Source organism: Asterias amurensis, chromosome 3 (genome assembly GCF_032118995.1).
Source record: "Asterias amurensis chromosome 3, ASM3211899v1".
Lineage (NCBI taxonomy): Eukaryota > Metazoa > Echinodermata > Asteroidea > Forcipulatida > Asteriidae > Asterias > Asterias amurensis.
Window position 1 is genome coordinate 28261441 of NC_092650.1, and position 22171 is coordinate 28283611.

At 36.6% G+C, this 22171-nt stretch overlaps 1 protein-coding gene across 1 annotated transcript; it reads left to right on the forward strand.

The window, feature by feature from the left end:
* Nucleotides 1-409: 409 nt before the first annotated feature.
* Nucleotides 410-21385, forward strand: LOC139934996 (phosphorylase b kinase regulatory subunit beta-like). The gene is made up of 23 exons (XM_071929436.1): nucleotides 410-508; nucleotides 1303-1447; nucleotides 3956-4055; nucleotides 4502-4663; nucleotides 5274-5410; nucleotides 6388-6547; nucleotides 7077-7274; nucleotides 7960-8095; nucleotides 8495-8653; nucleotides 9653-9756; nucleotides 10299-10445; nucleotides 11055-11243; nucleotides 12392-12474; nucleotides 13225-13371; nucleotides 13795-13921; nucleotides 14713-14839; nucleotides 15562-15710; nucleotides 16599-16801; nucleotides 17133-17187; nucleotides 17536-17689; nucleotides 17921-18090; nucleotides 18622-18696; nucleotides 18981-21385. The coding sequence occupies exons 1-23, from the start codon at nucleotides 442-444 to the stop codon at nucleotides 19161-19163; spliced, it is 3177 nt and encodes a 1058-aa protein (XP_071785537.1). The 5' UTR covers nucleotides 410-441; the 3' UTR covers nucleotides 19164-21385.
* Nucleotides 21386-22171: the final 786 nt, after the last annotated feature.

The following is a 22171-nucleotide window of genomic DNA, read 5'->3' on the forward strand; positions in this document are numbered from 1 at the left end:
TTGTATTGTATTTAAAATTACCTTAATGGAGACTTGGATAATGGACAAGCTATGGTGTCTAAAATACTTTCATCAAATCCCTTTGATCCACAAGCACTTGTAGATCGATGAAATTGTTTGACACGTGTATATGCTGAACTAGAACTTGCAAACTTGTTGAAAATGTATTGAGAGCGTTCCGAGAAAAGTAGTCTCATGGGCGCCGCCATTTTGAACCTCTTTCATAAATTATATTGTGTACGCTTATAAAATAGCATAAAAACAATACTTTTTTCAATAAATTTTTCTTATTTGAGTACGAATAAAACACAAAAATATGCAAAATTTATTTAAACTAACTAAGATAGTTATATGATTATTCATAAGAAAAACAAACGGGCTTGACAGACTTTTACATCACAGAAAGGATTTTGACAAGTCTAGTTTTTACTAAAATGCAGAATGGCGGTGGAGGCGGACGAAGATTATCTTCGACAGCTCGCAGTTTTACATTCGTATTATATTCTTGGTAAGCTTAGAAACTAAACAGTTAATTTATATCATTGGGAAGGATTTGGGAATACTTGATGTGCGTATATGGAGGGAGGAATCGCCACGATAACCCCGACCTCAACTTCAATAAACAGCTTCCACACAATCAGACATGTCAGAGTCAGACAGATGAGTGCAATTCCCATTCACTCACTTCCATCAATCAAGTTCACGTTCACTGACTTTTGATGTTGTTTTTGTTTACATGTACCTCTATGACTTTGGTTTTTACTAGTTGTTAATGTTGATAGAGAACCATCACACTATTTATTTGGCTGGCCAATTTAAATAACTTATAAACTAACTACTATCCAAAACCATAAATAAACTAACAGAGTAAAAGTTAGTATTTCTACCTCCGTAATGGTTAAAAACCAGAAAAATCCTCCTTAGAGTAAAGTACAGAAAACTTAATTTAACATTCAAAAGGGAACCAATGAGGTCCACCAATAAGAACCAATGACAATAGTGTAATGAACCCAACAAATTGTGTTTAGGATGGCAATTGAATTTAGCTGACGATGCTCTGCCGGATAATGGGATGCTCCACGGACACTTCTTGGCTCGGCGTGAGGAGCTTTATAGTTTGTAGAAGTACTCCACAGGCAAAGAAGGAGTTCTGCTTCCAATCAGGAAACTAATTGTAATTGACTCTGTGATTGGATGAATAACAGTGCACTAGGCGTTCGTCGACAGGTTAAACAAGAAACCCATGTACTACAATATACTTAATCCATTTTATTTAATCTGTTATTTATTTCCTGATTGTAGTTAAAGAGCAGCTGTTGGAGCATCAGAGTGCAACTATAGGTCTATACCCAAGCAACCCTGGAAACACCAAGAGAGCTCATATTGCCCATGTTAGAGACAGTATCTACTGCGCTGTAGCAACATGGAGCTTGGCTTTAGCTTACAGGTAGGTTAGGACCTCTAGACTTTGAGTACTAAGATGTCACTGAACTAGATCTATACCCAAGCAACCCTGGAAACACCAAGAGAGCTCATATTGCCCATGTTAGAGACAGTATCTGCTGCGCTGCACATGGCAACATGGAGCTTGGCTTTAGCTTACAGGTACATGTAGGTTAGGACCTCTAGACTTAGAGTACTAAGATGTCACTGAACTAGGTTCTATACCCAAGCAACCCTGGAAACACCAAGAGAGCTCATATTGCCCATGTTAGAGACAGTATCTACTGCGCTGTGGCAACATGGAGCTTGGCTTTAGCTTACAGGTAGGTTAGTACCTCTAGACTTTGAGTACTAAGATGTCACTGGAGTAGGGTCTATACCCAGGCAAACCCTGGAAACACCAAGAGAGCTCATATTGCCCATGTTAGAGACAGTATCTACTGCGCTGTGGCAACATGGAGCTTGGCTTTAGCTTACAGGTAGGTTAGTACCTCTAGACTTTGAGTACTAAGATGTCACTGGAGTAGGGTCTATACCCAGGCAACCCTGGAAACACCAAGAGAGCTCATATTGCCCATGTTAGAGACAGTATCTACTGCGCTGCACATGGCAACATGGAGCTTGGCTTTAGCTTACAGGTAGGTTAGGACCTCTAGACTTAGAGTACTAAGATGTCACTGGACTAGGGTCTATACCCAGGCAACCCTGTAAACACCAAGAGAGTTCATATTGCCCATGTTAGAGACAGTATCTACTGTGCTGTAGCAACATGGAGCTTGGCTTTAGCTTACAGGTATGTTAGGACCTCTAGACTTTGAGTACTAAGATGTCACTGGAGTAGGGTCTATACCCAGGCAACCCTGGAAACACCAAGAGAGCTCATATTGCCCATGTTAGAGACAGTATTTACTGTGCTGTGGCAACATGGAGCTTGGCTTTAGCTTACAGGTATGTTAGGACCTCTAGACTTTGAGTACTAAGATGTCACTGGACTAGGGTCTATACCCAGGCAACCCTGGAAACACCAAAAGAGCTCATATTGCCCATGTTAGAGACAGTATCTACTGCACTGTGGCAACATGGAGCTTGGCTTTAGCTATACAGGTATATGTAGGTTAGGACCTCTAGACTTTGAGTACTAAGATGACACTGGACTAGGGTATATACCCAGGCAACCCTGGAAACACCAAAAGAGCTCATATTGCCCATGTTAGAGACAGTATCTACTGTGCTGTAGCAACATGGAGCTTGGCTTTAGCTTACAGGTAGGTTAGGACCTCTAGACTTTGAGTATTAAGATTTTACTGGACTAGGGTCTATACCCAGGCTACCCTTGAAACACCAAGAGAGCTCATATTGCCCATGTTAGAGACAGTATCTACTGTGCTGTAGCATCATGGAGCTTGGCTTTAGCTTACAGGTAGGTTAGGACCTCTAGACTTTGAGTACTTAGATGTCACTGGAGTAGGGTCTATACCCAGGCAACCCTGGAAACACCAAAAGAGCTCATATTGCCCATGTTAGAGACAGTATCTACTGCGCTGTGGCAACATGGAGCTTGGCTTTAGCTATACAGGTATATGTAGGTTAGGACCTCTAGACTTTGAGTATTAAGATTTTACTGGACTAGGGTCTATACCCAGGCTACCCTGGAAACACCAAGAGAGCTCATATTGCCCATGTTAGAGACAGTATCTACTGTGCTGTAGCATCATGGAGCTTGGCTTTAGCTTACAGGTAGGTTAGGACCTCTAGACTTTGAGTACTAAGATGTCACTGGAGTAGGGTCTATACCCAGGCAACCCTGGAAACACCAAAAGAGCTCATATTGCCCATGTTAGAGACAGTATCTACTGCGCTGTGGCAACATGGAGCTTGGCTTTAGCTATACAGGTATATGTAGGTTAGGACCTCTAGACTTTGAGTATTAAGATTTTACTGGACTAGGGTCTATACCCAGGCTACCCTGGAAACACCAAGAGAGCTCATATTGCCCATGTTAGAGACAGTATCTACTGTGCTGTAGCATCATGGAGCTTGGCTTTAGCTTACAGGTAGGTTAGTACCTCTAGACTTTGAGTACTAAGATGTCACTGGAGTAGGGTCTATACCCAGGCAACCCTGGAAACACCAAAAGAGCTCATATTGCCCATGTTAGAGACAGTATCTACTGCGCTGTGGCAACATGGAGCTTGGCTTTAGCTATACAGGTATATGTAGGTTAGGACCTCTAGACTTTGAGTATTAAGATGTCACTGGACTAGGGTCGATACCCAGGCAATCCTGGAAACACCAAGAGAGCTCATATTGCCCATGTTAGAGACAGTATCTACTGTGCTGTAGCAACATGGAGCTTGGCTTTAGCTTACAGGTATGTTAGGACCTCTAGACTTTGAGTACTAAGATGTCACTGGAGTAGGGTCTATACCCACCAAGAGAGCTCATATTGCCCATGTTAGAGACAGCATCTACATTAAAATGCATCTTAAATCTGTTGTATTTTATTCTTCAGGAAAATTGACAATGATCATGGACGTACTTATGAGTTGGAGCAGAGTTCAGTGAAATGTATGAGAGGTATTTTATACTGCTACCTCCGACAAGCAGATAAGGTCAGAGAAGTGGTAGTCAATTAAACAACAAATTCTTGTCCTCCGACACTATCTCACATCCGTCAGCCATGTTTAAACAATTTTGTGTGTAACATGTTCTTTATGTGGCATAGGGCCTGTATGCATGATGTTTTTTTGTTTTTTTCAAGTTTTTTTTTAAAAGCATTATCGTCAAAATTTGTTTAGAGAATGATTGTGTTAAATTTTGTTTTCTTTGAAAAGCAGGCCAATCATTTATATATTTGAAACAAAAGAAGGGTGTGGCAAGTTTAAATGTCTCCTTGTGATGAGAAAGTTCTTACTAGAATAGATTTGTTGATAAAGAGAACTGGTCTGAACTATGTACAATGTACATTCTAAATTAAGATAGAAACATTTAGGTTCAAACTAAATGGAATGTATTCTTGATATCTTTAAATAAATCTGTGTCTTAACCTCTATTTCAGTTGGAGAAATTCAAGTATTCTCAATGTGAGGAGAATGCATTGGATTGTCGTTATGACATGGTGAGAGGAGATACACTGCCTGATAGTTACCATCATCTACAGATTGACATCGTCTCGTTATATCTCTTATATCTGGTACAGATGATCTCATCAGGCTTACAGGTCAGAACGCTTCTTTATTGCTCTCTTTCGATTTCATTATTTTCTTTGCTGATTAATTTTATTGATTCTGGGTGTTAAGCCAAGAACTATCAGAAAAAAAACGATCTTAATTACTGTAGAATACAAAGAAGAAAGTTTTTTATGTTTTAGATGTGGGAGGAAACCCCAAACAAGTATTTAAGGGAAAACCCACGCAGTCAGGTAGGGACTGAAACCAAGTCCATGTAGTGCCCCCTGGTGATTTTAAAACCGAAGTACCAGAGGTGGAAGGCAAAGAAAGATACCACCACACCAACCTGACCGCCCAACTAAGCTTATCAAAAATTTTGCCAAAACATTTTCATATCTTCTTGCCAGTTGAATATTTTGTATTCTTGCACTTTATGTTGAGTTTGATCCTTTATACTGATTTGAATGTCTCTGTAGATCATATGGACCCTGGATGAGGTCAGCTTTGTGCAGAATCTTGTATTCTACGTTGAGCGTTATCCTTTATACCGATTTGAATGTCTCTGTAGATCATATGGACCCTGGATGAGGTCAGCTTTGTGCAGAATCTTGTATTCTATGTTGAGTTTGATCCTTTATACTGGTTTGAATGTCTCTGTAGATCATATGGACCCTGGATGAGGTCAGCTTTGTGCAGAATCTTGTATTCTACGTAGAGAGAGCCTACAGAATACCAGATTATGGAATGTGGGAGAGAGGTAGTAAATACAACACAGGCAAATGTGAGCTTAATGCAAGGTAGGTATTAGCTTAGTACTGTTGGTATATGGGTGTCATATGTGTTATTGAAAATAGTTCCAGATGCTTGTTCTGTTGCAACCTTGTTTATTGCAACCTTGAAGACCAGGCATTGTCAAAATATGTTTGATCATGCCCAAGACCTTGTCATCATGCCCAAGACCTTGTCATCATGCCCAAGACCTTGTCATCATGCCCAAGACCTTGTCATCATTGAAGGATATGACTTAACTTGGGTACAAAACATCCATCTGTTGTATCATCAGAATCTCCCTTAATCAAGACACTTAACTTAATCTCTGGTTCGGATGTAGTGCAAAGAAAGATTCCTTGAAATCATTTAAATAGTGAGAAGGTCCTCCCTAGTGTTTCTGGTTCATTTATAGCAAGCAGCCATGTTTTTCTACCAAGTGACTGCCTCTCATACATTGTGACTAGTAAAATAAGTTAACTCTTTTAGTTTTTGTCTTTCTTCTCTGTTTTTCAATATTTTAAAAGGATTTTCTTGGGTTTTTTTTGTAAGTAGTGTTAGTAAAAAAAATGTTGGGTGCTTAAAGGATTTGGGTACTTTTTGTAACACAAAACACAATGTCAACAGATTTACATTAAACTTACACCGTTTGAAAATAATTATAGTAGAAAGCGTACCTTAAAATATTAGATGCTGAGGTGCTGTTGTTTTTGAGAAATGAGAATACGTTTTTACATGCTGAAAAAATTTTCGTCTCATGACCACTGAGACAAAAATTATTTTCATGACAGTGTTTTACTCATTCCTCAAAAACTACAGCACCTCAGCAAGTAACATTTTCAGGGAAGCTTTCTACTATCATTATCTTCAAACTGTGTAAGTTTAGTGTAAATCTGTGGACATTGTGGTTTTTTGTCCTACAAAAAGTACCTAGACCCTTTAACTGAATAACAAATAAATCAAAAAAGAAAAACACAGGAACTAAATGTTCTGCTACCATCCACAGTTCCATCGGCATGGCAATAGCAGCTTTAGAAGCCAGTAATGGTTTCAATCTATTTGGACGTGAAGGAACGTCATGGTCGATACTCTATGTAGACCCTGACGCACATGGACGGAATCGAACCATTCTACAAAGTCTATTACCAAGGGAAAGTAGTTCAAAGGTTAGTAGATTGTCTTAAAGTTTCAGCTACATTGCTTCAAATGTTTTGGGGTGAAAAAATTATACTAAACCTAATACTTTGAAGGGCATCCTTTCTCAGAATAGTTAAACTATCAACAGCTGCAGTACTTCTTATCAACCAAGTTTTATGATCAAGCAAGCAAGTCTTGACCAACCTATGCTAATTGATTAATTAATTATCATCAAAGTTTTACATAGCGCACGTATCTACCAAACAAGGTACTCAAGGTGCTGAGTATAATACAATTGGTCTTTTCTGATAATCTAACAATAATTATATTTGCATCATGTTTTCCAGTAGAATTAAAGATATAAGATAAAGAAAATGTGCCATCTTTATGACAGTCTTGTAATACCTTATTTTTAATTCTCACAGGTGAAGAAAAACATCAATATAGTGTGGAAATTTCACAAGTTTAGTATTTTATGTTTATTGATAACTAGAATGAAGGAATTAATAAATGAAGAATTATCTTTCTAATAATTATACCATTTCCTCTGTGATTTAGAACACGGATGCCTCACTGATTCCAGCCATTAGTTTCCCAGCTTTTGCCATAAAAGATGAAGCTCTTAGAAACAGGACCTTTGAAAAAATCATCCGCAAGTTGAAGGGGAAATATGGTTTTAGACGATTCTTGAGAGATGGTTATGGAACGCTGCTTGAAGATGCAAACAGGAAATACTATAAACCAGCAGAAATCAAGGTTAGATCAATATTAGCAATCTGAATCAGAATTAATAAAAATAAAATGTAAACTAATTTTGGTTTTACCCTTACACCGATGTGTGTTAGCACTGTTTACAAAATGTAAAAGGATTGTATCTATCAACCCAAGTACCATTTCCAACCCTTCAAAATTAAACTTCTTTGTTTAATTTTGTTGGACTGAGGACTGCACTAGTTGGATTGAGGACTGATTTGGTATTATGCTTTATATGGGATCAGGCATACCACCATAATCAGAGTCCAACAGTTTGGATGTTGAGTTACTGAATGGTGTTGGATTGAGGACTGATCTAGCATTATGCTTTATATGGGATCAGGCATACAACCATAATCAGAGTCCAACAGTTTGGGTGTTGAGTTACTGAATGGTGTTGGATTGAGGACTTATCTGGTAATATGCTTTATATGGGATCAGGGGCCGATTTCACAAAGCATTCAAATTCATCGCAAGACAAATTTTCAGTATCGCCATAGTAATTTGTATTGTGACATCACACTTTACTTAGCAACTATGATTGATTTGCAGTTACGATCAATCTTAGATCTTTGTGAAATTGGCTCCAGGCATACCACCATAATCAGAGTCCAACAGTTTGGGTGTTGAGTTACTGAATTTATTGAATTTACTGAATTTATTTAATTTAATTTTTGTATGTTTACAGATGTTTGATAACATCGAGGCAGAATGGCCGATGTTCTTTGTTTACATGATTATTGATGGAGTAGCTAAGGGTAACAATGAGCAAGTTGAGGAATATAGTACCTTATTGGAACCATTGATGAAGGAGACACCAATAGGTAAGTCATGTTTGAGTCACAATGATCTAAGGGTAACAATGAGCAAGTTGAGGAATATAGTACCTTATTGGAACCATTGATGAAGGAGACACCAATAGGTAAGTCATGTTTGAGTCACAATGATCTAAGGGTAACAATGAGCAAGTTGAGGAATATAGTACCTTATTGGAACCATTGATGAAGGAGACACCAATAGGTAAGTGCACTGGGTTCTTTTTACGTGCATTACACAACACACAGAACCACCAGCTTTACGTCCCATCCAAAGGGTGTAATAAAAGACCAGTAGTATTGCCTTTAAGAGGGTATCCTTAGTATATTAGTAATTAGTTCTCCCTGTCAACTTTTAAAACCATCCATTTACTCTTGACTTTTTTACCCTTTTATTTTCTCTTGCAGGGAAAGTCCTTCCAAAGTTTTACTACGTTGAGCGCAGGAACATTGAAGCAGAGAGGAAAACTCCCCATAGTCAAACAAGAATAGCAAGTCAAGAAGGGGCGGAGTCCGATAAGATATTTCTGTGGGGGCAGTCTATGTATCTTATTGCATGTATGCTGAGTGAGTAAGACTATAATAGTAACTCTTTTGTCATCCTTCTTATTTATACTTGATTGTCTTAAAGGCTTTCTATACATTTTGTAGTGACTCTGAGAATTTACTTGGTGAAAAAGTACAGTTTTTGAGAAACTTTTCACTTCAAAGTACTGTGGTTATGGAAAAAGATATCACTTTTTATCCCCAAAACTTGAATCTAAGAAACGTTACTGACAGTAACGTTTCACAGACTGTGCATTCCAACTGCAGATTATTCTTCCATGGACAAAACCGCTCCAGATTTTTGGCAATATCTCATAAAACTCTACCACACGAACATGTTAGTTAAATGGTATATTATATCTACAACTATATAGGATTGAAACGAGCATTGGGTTCCAACTACTTAATGTATACAATCCCTTCAATTTATGAGGAATCCTCTGGTTATGGGCATTGATTTGTCGATTATTTGATTGGTTGACTGAATGATTGTTAATCTACAGAGGATGGCTTGGTCAATATGAGTGAGATTGATCCTATTGATTAATTGATTGATTCATTGATTAATTGATTGACTGATTGATTGTTAATCTACAGAGGATGGCTTGGTCAATATGAGTGAGATTGATTCATAGGTTGGTTGATTGATTGATTGATTAACTGATTGATTGATTGATTGATTGATTGATTGGTATTGAATCTACAGAGGATGGCTTGGTCAATATGAGTGAGATTGATTCATAGGTTGGTTGATTGATTGATTGATTAATTAATTGATTGATTGTTTGATTTAGTGATTGATTGATTGATTGATTGATTGATTGATTGATTGTTAGTCTACATAGGATGGCTAGTTCCATATGAATGAGAGTGATTCATAGGTTGGTTGATTGACTTATTGTTTAATTGATTGATTGATTGACTGATTGATTGATTGATTGATTGATTGATTGATTGATTGATTGATTGATTGATTGATTGATTGATTGATTGATTGATTGATTGATTTTGAATCTACAGAGGAAGGCTTGGTCAATATGAGTGAGATTGATCCAATTGGTCGATACCACGGCTCATCAAGCAGAACGACAATGAAACATAACACAAGATATTCTGCATTTGAGGTAGGAAATCACACACGCTGTCTTTTAATTAATTGATTCAATTCAGTTTTATCTGATGGGCTACAATAAGTACACCTCCAGTTTTTCTCAGAACATACTCGCACATAAAGCTATATTTGTAACATTGTTTGAAAACCTACAACTGATTTTACCTTCACAATGTAAATCTTGGTAGTAGGAACCTCAGTAAAACTAACTGAACAAGTATAATATATAAGACAATAATTGATTTAATTAATGCGTAGGGTAGTTGGCCTTAGCTTTCAATCCAAACCGGACCTTCTTCAGAGGCATAAACAGGTACAAACAATTACATATACATGTATCTGTTTATAGCAAAAAAAGAGGGAAAAGGGATGTAGGGAAGGCTCCTGAGAAAAAAACGGGAAAATTGATTTAATAGTAACCAAGAATAATGCTTAGTTGAAGCTGAGATGTATTGAAAAGTCTGAACCAAGATATGGGAAGTTTTTAAAGTTGCTTATAACTAAATGTTGTTCAAATTAATAATATGTTGTTATCAATGTTTGTATGGTTTCCAGAGTACTGCCAAGGATATGACAGTTCAAATGGCCTTCATTGCAGAGAGTGCCAGACTACAGGCAACCTTAGGGATGTATGGTATCCAGACTCAAACACCTACACAGGTTGAACCAATACAGATATGGCCACCAGCAGAACTCATTAAGGTATATTAGTTAATAACAAAATTAGTCAGCTAACATCCTATGTGTGCATTGGATACTGTATTCTGCCACTGTAGTTGCAGAAACATCCTAGTTGCAATCAGTCCTTCTTCACTTTTATCCAGTACTTCTTGTTCGCAGCGATCATCCTTAGCTCCCTCAGTTTCTTTCAAGATCTTAGTGTTTCCATTTTTGCATCTTAAAGGTGTGACTGAAGTAGACTATGTAGCTGTACCTGTTGGCTCCTACTATGGGAACTTTCTACAGAACTTAAACATGATCTAGCCATCTTGAGTTTCTTTCTTATAAATCAATGAAACAAAACTGATGCAAAACGCTGAAAGAATTCAGTCCGGTCCTTTGTTGAGAATGACTCTTTAAGCTCTGCATCTCAGCCAAGTACAGCTTATAGGACAGGGGTTATAGTAATGAATGATAAAGATCTGTAGAGCTTGTATTTAAATAGATTGTTCAGAAATCACACCAATGGCCACAAAATTAACTTTTTCTATTTATACTTTGTCCCAACTTGTTTAAGCTTACCAGTTCCTCGGTAACAACACTAAGCTTGGGTTCACTTTTTCTATTTATACTTTGTCCCGGTTTGTTTAGGCTTACCAGTTTCTTGGTAACAATGCTAAGCTTGGATTGACCGGTCGTCCACCTCGTCCAATTGGCAGCTTAGGTACATCCAAGATTTATCGAATCCTGGGCCGGACAGTCTTGTGTTACCCATTGCAGTTTGATAGAGCAGATTTCTATATGTATCAGGATATGTCACTGCTAGTGGATGATATTAAGGTATGGTATTAAGGAAATATTACATCATGGTTGACTTGTTATAAATATTTGGTTTGTACTACCCCATATGTCACTGCTAGTGGATGATATTAAGGTATGGTATTAAGGAAATAATACATCATGGTTGACTTGTTATGAATATTTGGTTTGTACTACCCCATATGTCACTGCTAGTGGATGATATTAAGGTATGGTATTAAGGAAATTTATCTTCAAGTACGCGCTAATCCTCCAATCAGATTGGCAGAATGGAGTGGTGATAAAAACCTATATTGCACGGCTAATATCACTACCATGCGTCTTGTGTGTTCTATGTCACGCGCCAAGTTTGCTTGAAGATAAATACGTTATCACACGCGCGCTCGTGGAAATACGGAAAATATAGCGCTTCTGCGTCCCATATCCAACTCGGCCTTCGGCCTCGTTGGATATGGGACGCAGAAGCGCTATATTTTTCCGTATTCCACTCGCGCTTGTGTGATAACTTATAATATTACATCATGGTTGACATGTTATGAATATTTGGTTTGTACTACCCCATGGTGGGGGAGAGTTGAAACCTGGCAAACTGATTGTGATACTAACAGTACACTGCATATACACTGCATATAAGCTGCATATGAACTGTGTACACTGCACATACACTGCATAAACACTGGCGATACACTGCAGTGCAATGCATAATAGAGTGCTGTTGCATGTACATGTATGTATCATGATTATCACACTTCAATGTATGGTAAAACACAAACAATCATCTTTATCCAAGATGAAAATTGCTACTTGTAATTTTTGTTTGTTAATTAACTGCGTCAGTTACAGGATTTGAAGTGGCCTCTCTTCACTAGGCCACTCAGTGGTGTAGGGGGTTGATATTCTGTTTTAGAATGCAGGTGTCGCGATTCTGTTTTAGAATGCAGGTGTCGCGTGTGTATTTCTTTCTGTAGGGCTTTACAATGCACAGAGAATACACAGAGAATACAGTGCTTATCACACCTTAGTCATACATTGGGTCAAACCTAAATAGTATACGAAGTTTACTGTACAAACTCTTTACCAAACAATCAACTAAAGGTATTAGAAATTGAGATTCAAATTAAAATTTATGATGCAACAAGAAAGTGGTGTACCTTTATTTATTTTTTCAGAATCTTGTAGCGTTCATGAGACGATCATGGACAATGTCTGGAAGACCAACTATCTGCATCCTCATTAAAGAAGATCATTTTAGGTAAGCTCAGGGTTTGATGTCAACTCATCCATGAGAATACTTCATCATGAAATAAATCTACAACTAAATTCTGGTTCACATGCTTTGCACAAAGGGAATTTGGCGTCACCTCCTTTTGCTGTGAATGTTTTGCAGGAGGTCAGCATACAGAAACTCCTCTCTGAAATGTTCCTTGCGAGTTTGTGACGTCAAAATTCACATCTTATTTGCATCCATAGGAAGTATGAACTGGGTTATAGTCAGGCTGTCTTAACCATGTTATTAAGTGTAGTTACTAAGTGGTTTAGTGCACTGCATTTAATAACTAGTGTCTGACTCATGTCAATTTAAATAAGTATAAAACTTTATTTCTCAAAAAATACCATCTATTTCTACTTTTATGCCTGGTTCATACTCTAGTGAACGCAAAACCTAAGCCAATAATCTTGCGTCACACTTGGACAAATGGGGTGTATCGGTTATTGCTCCGTATCGCTTGTGTGTGAAGTGTGAACCGGGCTTTACAGAGAATTGCAATGTTTCAGCTGCTAATAATTGTTTTTCTAGAACTTCAAATGAAAATGGGTTGACATTTGTAATTGTTTTATGTTTTTTGCTGATGTTCTTAATCATGTTTACTGAATTGTGCCTTTGTGAGCTCTGTATGTTATTTAAAATGTAAAATATTGATTTATATTTTTCTTTATAATTTTCTTTAGTAAAAGTTCTAATTGAAATAATGAAATATTGAATAACTTATTGTCCATACAGTGGTGCTAAGGGTTCTGAGATGCTAGATATGTTAGCCATGTTTAAGAGAGGCAGTTGTGGAGGAATTCGTATCAAAGTAGATCGTCTTCAGACCCTCTTAGCATCTTCCTTTGTTGAACATCTTGACTTCCAGCTTCCAGAAGGAGTGTAAGTTTATATTTAAAGTCACAATTTGAGATTAGAACTTAACATTCCATGAAATGGTTAAATCTTTCATTGTATACCCAAGGAACTAATAGTCATTTACATTTTAATTTAACATTTTTTTCAACCAAACCTTTACAGTAGGCTGATTTTGTATGTTGTTTAACCTGTGGAGTTTGAATGACTTTACTTATTTGAAAGCCAATGTTCTATCATCTCTAGCTTCTAAAAACTGAAACAAATTTTGGAAACAATTTGTTTGATAAGTCATGTTTGTTCTTTTACCTCTGCCACAAAGCAAAAAATATTTAACTTTCACCAAGGATTTGGCACAACAAGGGTTTTAATGGCCTGACCCTAACGGAGACTTTCTCAAAGGATATTTTTGTTAGACTGATTTTGTTGACTCTTCCTCTTGATTTCCAGCGCTACTATTGCGCTATTCAAGCGCCTTGAGGAGCTGAATGTAGATCATCTCCCTCTTCAGTCTAGAAGTCGACACGCTAGCTCACCAAGCTCAGCTGAGTATGAAACAGAAGTATTTGACCTCAAGGTAAGGTCATGTCATTATCACATGAGTTTGTTGATCATTTGACCTCAAGGTAAGGTCATGTCATCATCACATAAGTTTGTTGATCATTTGACCTCAAGGTAAGGTCATGTCATTATCACATGAGTTTGTTGATCATTTGACCTCAAGGTAAGGTCATGTCATCATCACATGAGTTTGTTGATCATTTGACCTCAAGGTAAGGTCATGTCATTATTACATGAGTTTGTTGATCATTTGACCTCAAAGTAAGGTCATTTCATTAACACATGAGTTTGTTGATCATTTGACCTCAAGGTAAGGTCATGTCATTATCACATGAGTTTGTTGATCATTTGACCTCAAGGTAAGGTCATGTCATTATCACGTGAGTTTGTTGATCATTTGACCTCAAAGTAAGGTCATTTCATTATCACATGAGTTTGTTGAACTATCTTGCGTGTAGATTGATAGGATTCTCTGCCTTTTAATTGTAGACAGGTTGTGGGAAAAGGGCAATGTTGGTGGGCTTGCAATGCTGTTACTGTATGGAAATGTTATAAATTGAACATTGGACAGAATAATATCAGGAAAGGTTCTAGCTTGTGCTGATATGAGATTAACGATTTCAACTGATTCAGAATTGGGTTCTATTTTGATCTATATCTCTGCTTGGTTTTTGATGGATATACTTAAATTTGAGTGTTTTTTTGTCAATGACATAAATGTAGTTGCACCTTGAAAGATCACAATAATATCTTGTGAACAAAATCCAAAATGGTCAGTTTCTCCATTTGTTTTCCTTTCTTTCCTAGAAATATGAGTGTTTGCCGTCGTGGGAGTTGGTTGATAAGCTTCGTCATATGGTGAATATGGTTCATCAAAGTAGTGTTCTGGGATTGCTGTTAGAACGAGAAGGTCTGAACTATCTGACAGAGAATGGTATGTATGAGACCCTGTCTGGCTACGGCTATGGCTAGATCTCCATGTCATCATGCATTGAAGTATCACACATCCCTAGCAACACTCTTAGCAACAGCCATAGCTGTAATTTGAATACAGCCTTGCTTTATATTCAAAGCTGGAGATAGCTACTTTAGTCTGATATGTAAAATAATAATAGTGATTTTATATATTAAAAATAATAATAGTGATGGCAGAACTTAAGGGTCTTAATTAAAGACTAACTAAAAATTTAAAAAAATGCTTGATCTTTAGTAGCGACAACTACTTGTCAGGATTGATAATTGGAGACTTTCAGATTCTAGGTGGCAGCAGATATAATGGGTATTTATCTATTGTCTCTTTTTGATAATAATAATAATAACATTAATCATAACAATAAAGACTTGTTATGCACACATCTGTCTCCTTTTGTAATGCACACATCTGTCTCCTTTTGTAATGCACACATCTGTCTACTGTCTTCTTTTACTTCATGTCTCTGCAAGTATCCCATTATGGTTTGCTTCTTAAAAACAAATTCCTAAAAAAAAATTACTTTACAAACTATCCAGTCTTCTGATGCCGAGAGCTTTTGTTGTCTCTAGTGTTGTTTAACACTCAATAATAATAAGTAGTTATTGTATTGGAATATTGAAACACAGAAAGCATTCTTTATGTAGATCATTGTTTAATAAAGTGATTTATTTACTCTGTTGTAGGAACTGTTGAACAGGCCTTGACTAGAGTATACAATAAAGCTGCAGTAAAGGAGGACTGGTCCACGGTGCGTTACTGTGCTAGCATTCTACACAAAGTCATTGATAGTCTGGCGCCCTCTATTACATCCATGCTGGTTGCAGGCAAAATTGTAAGTTACTTTTCAGATGAGACTAAGGCTTTGTCTGAATATGTCTACGGTTTCATTTCCACATCATCGTGCATTGAAGTATAGTCGTATTCGTTATCGTAGCTGTCGATTCGTAAACTCAGTCCTTGTTTTGACCTGTTGGCCAAAAATCATTACACCGGTATAAAGTGTTGTGATTCTATTTTTTGCAAAAGAAATAGTTAAAGGCAGTGGACACTATTAGTAATTGCCAAAGACCAGTCTTCTCGCTTGGTGTATCTCAACATATGCACAAAATAACAAACCTGTGAAAATTTGAGTTCAATTGGTCATCGAAGTTGTGAGATAATAATGAAAAAAAAAAAACCTTGTCACACGAAGTTGTGTGCTTTCCGATGCTTGATTTCGAGACCTCAAATTCTAAATCTGAGGTCTCTAAATCAAATTCGTGAAAAATTACTTCTTTCTCGAAAACTACGTCACTTCAGAGGGAGCTGTTTCTCACAATGTTTTATACTATCAACCTCTCCCCATTACTCGCAATCAAGTAAGGTTTTATGCTAATAATTGTTTTGACTAATAACCAATAGTGTCCACTGCCTTTAATGGCCTAGCAGATACTTCCTCTTTAGCCCTTTGAGAAAGACTGTGCTAAGGTCAAAAACAGTTTTTACATTTATACCATAGGTGCTTTTGGTTGGATAAGCAGTTTGCTACAGCTAGTTTTATTTTCTCATTTTGATTTTTTAATAAAATTATATCTCGGACAAAGAGGTTCCATGCAAAGACATTGCATCTCTGCACCATTGGTTTGGTCTTGCACACAAAGTTGTTTTGAAATCTCTTTTTTTTCTGAGATGATGAACTGTTGTCTTTAGTGAAGTTGTTTTTTCATCTTGACCCTCTCAGGTGACGATTGGTGTATTTGGTCATGAGGAGGAGCTAGTTATGCGACCTATGAACCCTAGAGAGATTACTGGCATTATCTTCAATCGATGCCAGAAATATAATGTCCGAGAAGCAGTGATGCAGCAAGAGATTATCATAGCATTAGGGAAGCTTACCGTCACTAGGCCAGATCTCTTCAGTAGTATGTTGAAGATCAGAACAGGGTAAGATAGGATAAACAATCAAAGACTTTGAGAATCTTAAAAGCCAACTGTTGACAGCTATGTAGCAAGTATGTCTTCTTTCGGAATTCACAGTTTTGTTCAACTCATTTGTATCAACTTTCTGGTGGTTAATGTGTAGGAAAGTTTGTTTTTCTATTTGCCTAACATTTTGCAAACAATCCCAATTACTTAATCTTCAAGCCCAGCTATAAACCTACATTGTTTTATCCATCAGACTTACATAGCTATCTTGTATTGTTGTGTATCGCTGTAGAGGGATTCATTGGCTTAGGATGATGTCAATGATATGGTTTATGTATTTTGTTTTCAGTTGGTTACTTCACGCTATGAGGACTGAACTGAAATTAACCTGGAAGGAAACAGAGGTAACTTTTTAACTTTTATTTCAAGTCATATGTGAATTGTGTTTTGGGATTTTGAAATTCCAAGATAACTCCAGTTAGCACAATATAATTTTCAAAGATTGGAAACTCATTCACACTTAGTGCACAGTTTGTACAGTTACTCAGATAGGTAATGCAGACTGATTGTAAAACATACTAGATGAAGTGTCTGGTTGCTTCTTTGGTTTTGTTTGTTTGTTTGTTTGTCTGTCTGTTTCTTTGTTTGTTGGGGTGTGTTGTTTGTTTTGTTTTTCCCCAGAGGAAGGGGGTACTTTTGTAAGAATTTGCAACACATATCATTTAATTCCAATATGAATGTCTTATTGTTAGCCAATCCACTCGCTGTCTCCACACTCGCTGAAAGATCTCCTTGTTGAAGTGCTAGAAACAACAATCAAGTCATCCAGTACAGAACGGAATTGGTTAGAGCTACGTCAGTTCAATGGAGCCTTGAATCGGACGCCAGCAAACTTCTATGATAATGGTAAGCACTCAATAAGAAATGTTTTAAATGCATAAAATCAAAACCACTGTCGATGAAACAGGTGGGTCTTGAGTGGTTTCTTGAATGATTCAAGTGAATTTCCTTTATGCAGCTTTCAGGAAGTGAGTTGCTTCAAGATATCTTGAGACATAATTTACTGTTTTGTAAATTTGAGTAAACTTCGCTCTCAAATTGTTAGAAAATGAGATTTTTGTTTGTTTATAATTACAGTTTGGGACATCATGTCTAGGATGCCGAATGGAATCATTATAGCGGATTATTTCTTGCCTCAACAACCAACCTTATCAGACATGACCCGAACTGACCTGAACTTTGCCCTTCAGATTGAAGAGATGTTTGGTCGGATCTCACATCCAGAATATAGACAACTTATGGTTGAGGTGAATTTTTATTTTTTTTATTTGTTAATATTTGTAGCTCAAACAATTCGGCTCTTACAATTTAAGATACAATCAAATCTTGTAGCTCAAATTTTGTAATTCTGATGCCCTCTGTGTTGTTTATTCACCTTGCTTATTTCCTTCGTTTTTTTTCTGTTTGAATTAGTCCAATGTAAATCATGTTATCAAATGAAGAAAAAATAATAGTAACAAGTTCTTACAAAGTGCTATTTCCGACTTCCCTCTTCAGATTCACTTATTTGACTCTCAGATATTCTCAGATGTTCTCAGATATTAAAGGGACTTTTAAAGACTCATTCGTTTGAATGTTTTTTGTTACTATTGCCTTAAAAAACAAGAGATTACAAAGTTTGAAATAAGTGTGTCATCAAGTGCTTCCTAAATTATTTAAATAGTGTCAAACAACCTGACTTGAGTTGGCAGGTCATTCTAAAGTATAAAGATATGCGTTTTTAGTAGTAATTATTGTTATTGTAGTCATTGAAATATTGATATTTGTTTCTTCCACAGCTGCTCTCAGTGATGTCTACAATATTACAGAGAAATCCAGAGTTGGAGTTTAAGAAGACGGTCAACACAGAGGCAGTAAGTACAGACCTTAAAATAACCCACGACACCCATAGCACTTGCCAAGGTGCTTTTGCTGCGATGCCCTTTGCAAAGTTCCAATATGAATTTTAATTGTCCTCATTGAAGTGCCCCTTACTAGAGGAAAGTCGATGTGCCCCTTTAAGAACTGAATTCAAGGCCTGTACGTAGCCTTTTTGCCTCAGACATTCTATCCACAAATCTTCTCTTCCTCATCCATTATAAATAAAACTCCAAAGCAATATCTGAATCTATAATCATGTCGATGTTTGTACTCGCAGCTCATCAAGGAAGCATTCGACAGCTTCAAAGCACATCAAGGAGAATCATGTGACATGAAGGATTTCTACAACACTCCGCCAGTGGCTGTCCGTGGTACTATGAGCTATCTAGCTAAGGTTATTGTCAATAGCTTACTGGATGAAAGCTTGGATAAAAGTGAAGATACTTGTACAATATGTTAAGAATAGTTAATAATGTACTGGATGAAACCTTGGGTTAAAGTGAAGATATGTGTACTATATGTTAATAATAGTTCAGAACTTACTGGATGGAAGCTTGGATAAAAGTGAAGATACTTGTACAATATCTTAATAATAGTTAATATTGTACTGGATGAAACCTTGGGTTAAAGTGAAGATACTTGTACAATATGTTAATAATAGTTCATAACTTACTGGATGGAAGCTTGGATAAAAGTGAAGATACTTGTACAATATGTTAATAATTCATAAATTACTGAAAGAAAGCTTGGATAATGTGGCGATACGTTCAACTCTCTTTATCACAAGGTTGGTGGGACTGGCCAAATTACATTTTCAAAATGGATTTCAGAATGTACTCTTTATAAGCATTAAGTCTTCTTAACAGTGCCCTTTATTATGAGAGCGGACTGTACTTGTACAATATTTCAAGAATAGCTAATAGTCTATTGGATGACAGCTTGAATAACAGTGAACATACTTGTACAATATTTCAAGAATAGCTAATAGCCTATTGGATGACAGCTTGAATAACAGTGAACATACTTGTACAATATTTCAAGAATAGCTAATAGCCTATTGGATGACAGCTTGAATAACAGTGAACATACTTGTACAATATTTCAAGAATAGCTAATAGCCTATTGGATGAAAGCTTGAATAACAGTGGACATACTTGTACAATATTTCAAGAATAGCTAATAGCCTATAGACCGATCCATTAAGCTCCGCCCCATTGCGTATTGACCAATCAAAACGCAACGAAGGTCTGACACTAAGGTCCGACATAAGTGCGCATAGGCTTGGCGCGCGTGGCAGAGTTGTGCAGAAAAGCATTGGAGAGCCCCACGTGTTCTTGCTCACACGTGCGTCGTGGGCGGAGCGTACTGGATTGGTCTATTGGATGACAGCTTGAATAACGGTGAACATACTTGTACACTATGTTAAGAATAGAGTGGCTACTACTAATGATAATAACAATTACTTCATTGTAACAACAAGTCACTTGTTAAACAAAACCAAAGTTGAATCTTGTAGGATAAAAGTGTGCTGTGTATTAAATGTTGGTTATAAAGCTAATGCTTAAAGCTATAAAGAAAACAAGTTCAATAGAACTCCCTAGGTTGAATTAAAGCTAAGAGCTTCCTTGCCGTGTATAAATTTAGTTGAACTATTCTTCATTTATAATAAGTACTTGTATTGAAATATAGGCCTACAACATTAACATTTGTATGCATGCAGTGTTATATACTGAATTGATTATGAATTGATCGTGTGTCTATAACCAAAAATAGACAATTTATGTTTAGAGCTCAACCAAATGAAACCAAATAATATACAAAGAGCCATTCTGTTTAAACACTGCGACTAAACCAATTGGCTCTTTTTGAAACATTGAGACCAAACTAATCGGCTCTTTTTAGAGTGAACACTTCCTCCTTGATGAAGAGATTCAATACTGGGTGACCTCAAAAGAATAATAAAACTGTTGATCTTTGTTTCAGGCACACAGTTTCAATTTCAGAGATAGCAATCCTTAAAATAACAAAATCATGGTCACAAAACTAGAAGTCCAGTTTTATTTCTCATGGTCTCATAGATAAAGAGATAAAGTGTTCATGAATTGATGTGTGGACTGACTACTCTTTAATGAAATTACTTCACTTAAAACCTTGTGTTTTAATTTTAAATCTTGATGAGATAAAGAACACTTCTTATATTTATTTTTCACATACATACATGTATGTGAACATAGTCAAACTCAGACGAGGTAGTGCCACGCTGATTATGCTACCCAACCTGACTTGCAATCATGCCAAGGCTGTGGTGTGCTTCTGTTGTTTTTGTAATTGGTTTATTTTTGTAAATTCAGAAAAAGTTTCAAATCCTACAAAAGTTTCAAAAATGTTTTGAATATGTTTTCAGATTTATTGATGTGTTCTTCATAGAGTTGGGACATAAGCAAATAAAGAAACACAGTGATTTGTTTTAACAGATCACCAGCTAAAATACATGTATCATCTGAGTTTTGGGGTTGTGATTGTTTCCCTGGTGACGTCACTTGAGAACTAAAATGGTTGAGTAATATTTTATCAGATTTTATCGATGAGTGAAAGCAGTTACTAGTGAGTTTATGATGAATTAATAAATATATTGCCAAATAGTTTTGTAAATAGTTTTATTAGGTTTATCATGAAGCTTATGTATAATAAAGTATTTTAAAAATTAATGTCTTCAAAGGTAAACTTCTTTGGTTTGAATGGTGTGTTGTTTTTTCTAGTCTTCATACTCTGATCATTTAAAAGGAAGAAGGAAATGTAAAAAGCTGACCTCTTTATTAAACTCAAAGAAGACCTAAAATACTTTGCTACAAAAACAAACTAAACTTCAATTTTGAGTAACATAACCGAAGTCAATCATGTTTATTTACAAGAACAACTTGTTTTTTTACTATTTGTTTTTTGTAGATACAGTTCCTTCAAATCCCCTCGGGCCTTTAATTTCTGTGTAACCTGCTTTCTGTATGTATACAAAACATTGGAGGAATTTAATAATGTGAAATCAGGGGATGAATGAAAATGTGAAACCAGGGCCCATTTTCATAATGCTTGTATTAATTGTAAGCACAACAACTTGCTAAGCACAGAAAGTATTGGTTTTGAAACAAGTGATCTGGTGACCCACTATTGTTTTGCTTTAGCTAGCAAAGGAGTTTTGTCAAGCAGTATTTTCTGAAATTGGGCCCAGGGATAACAATCTGAATCTGAGTTCTCTTTCATGAAATTAATTCATTTCACTCCCCTAAATATTTTTTACATGCAACCAATCACAAATGGGAAGTAAAAGACGTGTGTGTCGCCCCGCCCCCATCCCCACCGGTTAAAAAAAAACACTGATAGTATAGTAATAACCATGTGATAAATCACATGACTCGATGGTTACACAAGATTGTTTCCTCTTGTCGATCACAACTCACGGTTTGTGTGTGC

What these genes read in the sequence shown, in the direction of transcription:
- LOC139934996 (XM_071929436.1), top strand. Translation starts at nt 442, where the DNA reads ATGGCGGTGGAGGCGGACGAAGATTATCTTCGACAGCTCGCAGTTTTA. An exon ending in ACATTCGTATTATATTCTTG is followed by an intron (nt 509 to 1,302) that starts GTAAGCTTAGAA and finishes TCCTGATTGTAG; the next exon opens with TTAAAGAGCAGCTGTTGGAG. An exon ending in TAACCTGGAAGGAAACAGAG is followed by an intron (nt 17,188 to 17,535) that starts GTAACTTTTTAA and finishes TCTTATTGTTAG; the next exon opens with CCAATCCACTCGCTGTCTCC.